This window comes from Pholcus phalangioides, unplaced genomic scaffold, assembly GCF_987345545.1.
Source record: "Pholcus phalangioides strain wild (caught in Gottingen) unplaced genomic scaffold, Ppha-v1.0 ptg000039l_1, whole genome shotgun sequence".
In the NCBI taxonomy this organism is placed as follows: domain Eukaryota; kingdom Metazoa; phylum Arthropoda; class Arachnida; order Araneae; family Pholcidae; genus Pholcus; species Pholcus phalangioides.
The window spans coordinates 19,991,594-20,000,000 of NW_028301625.1; the positions used below are offsets into that span (position 1 = coordinate 19,991,594).

Genomic DNA, 8,407 nt, shown 5'->3' on the forward strand with positions numbered 1-8,407 from the left:
TCCACATCCTTCTTCCATCGCACCATTGGCGGCGGAGACGTCTGTGGTTCTGCGTCAAGGGTAGACGAAGCAATGGACGTCCTGCGGACAGACCACTCTGCTGTAAACGACGTCGAATGGTACGCGCAGACACTGGATGATGCGGTACAGACTGAATGTGCTGTGCTATGGTTCGTGATGTGGCTGAGCGATCCGTCACTGCCATACGCACAATACGCCTGTCATCACGTGAAGTAGTGCACTGAGGTGGATGCGGTCGAACACGTCGGTCCGTCGTACCCTCCTGCATCCAACGATCACATATCCGCATTACAGTTGTTTGGTTTCGTCCAACACGTCTACCGATTTCCCTGAAAGATAATCCACAATCTCGGTAGGCCACTATCCTTCCTCTGTCGAACACGGATACTTGATCAAAAGATGATCGCTGTTTTCTACGAGGCATAATTGATCGTTTTTTTGAAAAAACCACAAGAAAAACACAATTGCCGTACTTCAAATCGTCGAAATCTCCAAGCCTTAAATAGCGCTTTGAAGTGGCGCCACAGGCGCGTGTGATGTGCGTCTGCGCTGAAATTCTAATCATTTGCATATCTCACCTCCGCTAATGCATGTTGTAAATTTCATATTATTTGCATGCTTCCTTCAGGGTGTTGCATTTACGGTGGCCAGCAGTGTATATGTGATAAAAATCTGTCACCTAGCTTATGAAAACTTAACATGTTCAAACCCTAAAATTTGATGTAGAAGAGTCTCAACATCTAAAGCTTCTCCATCTATGTTAAAATCAAAATTGTATTGAATTTTTCAATGAAAACTTCTTGGCCTTATAAGGATTTCATGCTTGTTAAATTTAATTGTTTGAGTTAAATTCAACATGAGTAAAATAGGAATGGGGAGGGGGTGTTTCTTCACAAAGATAAAAACAAACCTAACCCAGCTTACTTCTGTGGTTCTTTTCTCTCCTGAAGGGCCTAGGATGATAGCTTTTTAATGAAACTGTTAAGATTCAGGTGATTTACAGCATTCTTTGTCTCTCTCTCCAGAAAAATTTGTGTAGCAAGCCAGACAATTCTGGATACTACTTGCAAATATAACAATTCTAGTAGCCTCATTATAAGATCATATTCTTTGATAAAAGTTTTATAGCATTGTCACTATGTGACTAAAAGAGGTTCTCTAGTGAGTTTGTACAGTATTTAAGAGTTTTGTGTAAATTTGTCTCACCTACATCCTCAAACCCAACAGATTTTATCTTTCTAACTATGTCATATCTTTAATCCCTTTACGTACAGTGTTTTGGCAACAAATTTGGATGATGTGTAGTTCACATCAGTACCAGAGATAAATTACCAAAATTGGCAATATTTTTAACACATATATGAAATGAGAGGGGAAAAAAGATGAGAGGGATTAATTTAAGATAGTAAGAGAAGATTTTTCATTCTTTCTACCTCTCCCGCTTAGTAACTCTTTTTCTATTTATGTAATACTGTACTTTTTTTACTCGTCAAACTGTAGTGTTAAGGAGAAGAAAAGAATGTCTAGGAAAGGGGACAATTCCCTTTTTTACAGAGGCATCAATGAAGAGTATCAAAAGAAAGACAGCTCAAATGTATTTCTTCCATCTATTCAAGGCCAAGATATCATATCCCGTACATTAGGAGGTTAATTTGAAAGCTCATTTTCAGAACTAAAATCATACTCTTGGCCAAATTTCTCGGGTGTAATGTGATAGGCCTCCTCGTGGTGCACTCTGGGTAACTCCAAATCTATCACATGTTATTGTCTTCGCTTATTTGTGCTTATATCTTTCACCTTCAATAGCCCAGATTACATGTTTATTTCTACACATCTTGCAGTACTTGTCTTGTGTCTTGTTTTGTCCTGTCGCTGTTCTCGTCTTTTGTGTAAAACTCCTCATGGTGGGCTCCGCTCAGGCGGCTGGAGATGGGGATCCTGGTTAGCCTGATGCGCTAGCTTTGGCCTCGGATTCAGCCGAAACAGGAGACTTGGATTAGCCCCGTCCAGGTCAATCGCCTTGGTCTGGTCGCCTCGGTGGCTGAAGGGGTTACATTACTAGGAAGGTAGAGGGGCCGGGCCTGCCAGGCGTCGTTGAGGTTTTTTGGTGCTGCTTCACAATGATCTTGGATCTTGAAAACGTCTGCTCTCCTGTTTCTGTGGTGTATAGCTCTCACCTAACCTGGCATTGCTACTAACCTTCATTGGTTACGTGTGCTCGTCCCCTCGTAGGGCTCCATGGTGGGCATGGTGGGTGGGAGTGGAACAATACCCATTTAAATATGGAAAAAAATCGAAATGCACTAAAACGTCAAAGAACTGCTTTCAATCAAACACATGTTGCAGTAACTGTTTCTTCAAATTCATCAACTGTCTCATTTTTCTTTCTACACTCTTCTGATACCAAGAAACAGCTGGCCAAAGTATCACCATTTCTAATAAATAAAGCTCTGTATGGCACAGTAGGTACTTTAAAATCAGTGAAGGCTCTTCGTTCAGGAGACCTGCTGATCGAAACTAACACACCCAAACAAGCCGAACTCATTTAAAAGCTTACATTTCTTGGAGACATTCCAATAACAGTGAAAATCCATCCCACGCTAAATTATTCATGTTTCGTCATTTCAGATCCTAACTTGATTAACGTGGATGAAGAACTAACCCAGGAGCTGGCGTCTCAAGGCATAACAATAGCCAAACATATTATGAGCCGCAAAGATGGCAATCCAGCTCCAACACTTAATATTTCTCACATTCTCATCACCAACATTGTCGAAAGATATCAAAATTGGTTATTATAACTTCAAAATCTGGCCATACATTCCTAACCCTGTTCGATGCTTCAACTGCCAAAAATACAGTCACTCACGAACGGCATGCCATAGTCAACCCACCTGTTCAAAGTGCGGTGAGAAGGACCACATTTCGGACAACTGCACTAATTCACTATTCAAGTGCGTCAATTGCGGTGGCGACCACCCGACATTTGACAGAAAGTGTTTAAAATGGAATGAAGAAAAAGAGATCCAGATGATGAAGGTCCTCAATAACATCTCATATATCGAAGCACGCCGTGGTATAACCTCTAACCAAGCTCCAATAGTTGGAAGATCATACTCTAATATGGTAACAAACCTATCGTCAGCTAATAAGACTAACAATGTCTGAACTGAACCCATAGCTGATACATCCACTCTAACATCATCTAACCAACCATGCAATAGTTGTGGCTGCTGCTGTTCTGCTGGATTCCGGAGGGAGTTTACCTCCGAAGAAGAAAAAGCGGGAAAAGCAACAGCGAACACATTCAAAATTTCTACAGGTACTAAACCTAAAACTGTTTCTGGAAATAAAGCCAAAAAGAAACATTTAAAAACCGGATATTCACAAAAAGCTATACAGAGAGCGCTGAAATATCCATCCATGAAGAAAGTGTCACTAATTGATGACACATCAATTGGTGACATGGAGCTTGACAATAGATCAGATTCCGGTACTACTCGCCGTAAACTAGACCGGAATAAATTCAAAGACCTTGTGTGAACCATTCACTTCTACTTAATTCTTTAATTTATGGCCAACATAATTCAATCGTGAAGCGATCAGCAACCAGGCGGAGCCGTGCCTAAGTCCGCTACTCAATCAACGGTTCATGACGATGCAAAAGGCTATGTCCGGCGTGCACCTGACTGGGCGAAACACCTTAGTAAGAGCAGTTCAGTGCATTTGTGACTCAGTATATTTGTGTCATTTCCAGCATACTGCCGCTATTTAAAGGGGCCATTCCCAGCATCCCCTGCTTCACCATCGAATCAGGATGCGCGATCTTCAGCTATGGAAAACTAGCACATAATGAAAGGCAAGTGCTATTTGCATAACTATTCAGAATAAAAATACAATTATTACATGAAATCTGGCAATACTGATATGTAAACAATGGCGGCCGATCGGCAAAAATCTCGGAGTTGAATTAAAGGTAAAGAAAGATTTCAAATGGACTAGATCTAGGACTATTCCAGGGGGGGGGGGGGGCAAGGTAATGTTACAACTTCATTCACGGTCAAGGCAGAAATCACTGAGGATATGGTCTCGCAACCCGACGTCGACCTTGTGACCAGTTGTGTGATCTCTGCAACAAATGAAGCAATTCCGAAAATCTCCTCGAAACTTCAGAAATTTCCTAAACCTTGGTGGTACCATGAATGTAATCTCACTGTTAAAACTCAAAATAAAGGATGTTTGTTTGCATGTCAATCGTTTATAACTACATCATACACTGTACACGGATCTGGTCCCTACTTACATATCTATAGCTCACAGGTACGGTATGTACAATTGTTTGGAAGTGAATTATTGTACACTAGAACAAAGCTATCGAGTTGGGAGAAAAGAGGATTCAAGTTCCAAGAAAATACCAACTGTTGAGCATCATTGACTATAGAAAACTGAAAATGAGTTATGTTTAAAAGGTGTTCGGTTGACCGAGTTGTTTAGAAAAAGTTGATGTTCGGATAAACGAGGTTCTACTGTATTGAGCAATAATTTAGATTTCAAAGTTGTAATATAAATATAATTTTTAGAAATCTATTTTATTTCGTTCTTTTAAAAAGAAAGTAATAAAATAAAATGTAATATAGACATACTCTATTTTTCATAAAAGAAAAAAACTTAGAAAAAGTTAAAAAATATGTATTAATTTCTCTTAATGCAATACCTTCTCATTCAAGCTTTTTTAATTGCTTTTTTACAGGTTTATTTAACAGTTCTGATTTTGCCATGGACTCAACTTCGGGAGCGATTAGCACTTCCATGTAAGAGATGAAGCTTTTAACAATTTTGATTTTCTTTTTTCTTTGCCGAAATAATCAGTTTGCCGTAGATTAAATATTTGTTTTAAGAAGTAAATTTTTGTTTGTTTGTAATGTTCTAACTAGCAGTAGGATTCAGGTAATTTAATTAAACAACCAGTGCAGTACAGTAATCTACAGTGACTTGAAATACACCTTTTCCAAATATGTGAATGTGTATAATAAGAAATAGAAATTTTAATAAAAAACTTTCTGCAGTTGTCTAAAATAAAATATACTTCTGCCATAGATAACAAACTTATTTGTTTTTAGAAAGAAGACTGGCTTTATGCAAATACTGTTTCATCATGTACACTAAATATACTACCATACTGACCCCCCTCCCCTCTTGCTCAGTGTTGTTCAAAGTTTTCCTTCCTTATGCTAACAACTTAATCTAATCATTTAAAACTCAAATCTAATTACAGTGGACATCGCTTATTGAAATCATAAACAATTTTATTTGAGTATTATTACTTTTGCAAAATATGAACCAGACATGCTTTATAAAGTTGGGAACACTTTTTTATAGCATGGTGATTTTGTTTTTTGTACTCTTTTTTATTGTGCATTTTGAAGCTAAAGTTACGCCAAACTTCTTTTACCTCTTATATAAGTTATAAGACCATAGCAGCCACTATGATCCATGTATGTGTTTTTTACATTCGTAACAGATTTTCTATAGTGAAGACAAATGAAAGTTAAAAAAAATCCCTTCAGTTCATTATAAGTTTTTTTTAGCTAAACAGTTTCACAATTCCTCTGCCAAAAAAACTTTCTCAAAGCATAAATGGTATTTGTTATGCTTAAAAAAGCATTGTAAAATCCACACCAAACAGTTCTATTACTTCTCATAAGGCTGAATTAAAATGAAAAAGACATAATTTAAAACAGTATGATAAGTAACATAAATTGAGTCAGTGGAATGCAGCAGCATCGACTGAACATTTTACAATAAATTTTTTGTGACAAAAACTGTATATTAAAAGAGAGCAAAAGATAAGAAAGACACTTCTTGCTTATTGCATAAATCTGAAGCTTGGATATATATATTTTTTAATTTAGTGTTTTTTTTCTTTTTAACTGTAGCAAAACAATCATTCTATTGGTATATACTTTTCCTTGATCTTCTGAACATTACTCAATCTGTTGGATGTTTGCTGCGTTATTATGGAAGTTATGAAGGTCTTTGGTAAGTTTTTGCATGAGATATTTTAAGTGCTTATTTGAAAATGTTGATGTCAGAGCATCAATGTATGACATTCTTTTCAGGTTTAGTGAGTTTTCCTCATACATGTGTTTAATACATTTTTTTCAAATAACATATGCTTAAAGGTGAATTAAAAACTAATAATATAACTTGTGAACTGTTAGTTATAGAAATATGTTTTTCATAAGAAAAAGTATCCAAATCGTGTGCCTATTTCAAATGTCTTATACAGTATTTTACTAGGGGTCATTTTGTATCAAGATACAAAATTGAATTTTTTATTTGACCATCCATCCTCCATCTTCCTATTAGAAAGTTGTTGTCCCATCTCTGCGGAGCCTAACAAAAAAAAAACTGTGTTTCTAAGTGCAATATTTGTTTAGATATTTGGATTCAAAAATCGCTGAAAATGAGGAAAAGAACAGAATATATATCAAGGGGACAAGCTTATGTGTTGTTCTGATTTTTGAATTCAAATCCCATGCTAATGTTGCATTTAAGAATTTGAAATATTTTTTGTTAAGTCCAAAAGATACAGGGCAACAACTTTTTACCTGGAAGTTAGAGAACACTGAGATATTATAAAAAAATAGAATTGTATCGGAAGACATATATACAGCCTCTAGTAAAATGAATGACATATCTAAAATGGGTGCATTATTTGTATATCTTTTCTGATTGAAAGTATGTTTCTGTATACAAAGTACATGAATAGCAGAAAGTGGTGCCACATTTCTCTCCATATTTTTATTTTATCATATATTTTTAATTTTATATCAGATATTTCATATTTACTCAGAGTAGTGTTGCTTAAGCTTATTCAAATACCTCTATGCATGTTGGATCGTGCATCAAGTATATAAATAGGGTGTATTATGTCAATAGAAAAAGTGGGTGATGTTAATTGTTTTTATGTATTGGATGCAATAATTTTTTTTAATATAAATTCATGGCTGTCAAATTGGCAAATAATTTAATCCGGATCGAATCTCCTTCTATTAAATATTACTTGGACATTGGTCAGCTTATTTTAATAATGCATTTTACCTACTCATTTCTCTTAAAATATTCTTTAATCAACCATTTTCAAAAATAGATATACTTTTTCAGTTGAAATAAAAAGTTCTAACTCATCTATTAATGTCATTCCCACAAACCCATTTATGTGAAAAATGCTTATCACAACCAATCTGAACAACATTGACCTAGGAAATTCTTGTTTTGTCCAGAAAAATAAAAATTAGTTAGCCAAGCTCTTCCTTGTTAAAAAAAAATATATACTATCTTTTATCCTCAGTGAAGAAGAGGGTGACTTCACATCTCTTGTTTACTTTGTTTCCCATCCAATCTTTATTTTGTATTCTAAATTTTATGTGTGCAGCACAAACAGTGTTTACTTAATATTCTACTTTTGATATAGTGTGACTCCCATGTGTAAAAGTATTTAATGCTTTTCAAAAAATTTCTAGTCTTGGATTTATCACAAATAAACCCCCCAGGACGTTTGACCTAATCTAATCCTCCAAACTTGCCTTGTTTTCTGAAGCCTCATCAACTCTTGAAAAAAGTTTCAGAAATCAGTTTGGTTTTACTAGATTATGTTATTTTCTGACAATAATGTCACTCTCCGCTATCCATACAAAGGTTTTCAACAGCTGGCTGATGCAAAGATATATTTTGTACAGAAATGTATCTTCACATCAGCCAGCTATTAAAAACCTTTTCTTTGTATGGTTTTTTTATTTAGTCTGATGACATTTTATTCCTTTGACATTAAAAAAAATTGTACATTTATAATTTCTCTGTTACATTTATGTTCCACTTCATTTTTAAAAATTATGTTTATCCTACAGTATTATAGATGCTACAGCTTATATCTACTTCACATTTTTCACTCCTTTGGTGTACAGAACATTCCTTGCTGAGTTTTTCAGGTATGGTATATTAACAATTACACACACATGAAATTAAATTTTAGGGGTGTGAAATATTCTTCTACTAGCACTATCTAGTACCAATCACAGTAGGGTTACTTTCCATAGAGAGCATAGAAATATATGGTGATACTCATTCTGAACATACAACTCTTCGGTTGTTCCATTTGTTTGTATATATATAATTGATTTATTTATTTACAACATATAATATTTATATCATAGAAACTGAAATGCTGGAAGAGAAAAATACAGTGCAAAAAATATATACAGTCAGACGGCTTTGACTCAAGATTCCTATGGTGTTGCCACCAGGAAAATAAAATAATAATTGTTATGCTGGGGAGACATCACAGCGCCATCATGTGGGGCACACATTTTCATGTTACGCACTC

General features: G+C 35.5%; 1 protein-coding gene across 3 annotated transcripts in view; it reads left to right on the forward strand.

The window, feature by feature from the left end:
* Positions 1-8,407, forward strand: part of LOC149065667 (transmembrane protein adipocyte-associated 1 homolog) — a 41,342-nt gene that overhangs the window by 27,255 nt on the left and 5,680 nt on the right. For all 3 annotated transcript variants that reach the window (XM_089253411.1, XM_089253409.1, XM_089253410.1), the window contains exons 8-10: positions 4,772-4,832; positions 5,958-6,060; positions 7,932-8,012. In XM_089253411.1, the coding sequence (XP_089109537.1) occupies positions 4,772-4,832; positions 5,958-6,060; positions 7,932-8,012 (245 nt within the window). The remainder of the gene's footprint in view (positions 1-4,771; positions 4,833-5,957; positions 6,061-7,931; positions 8,013-8,407) is intronic.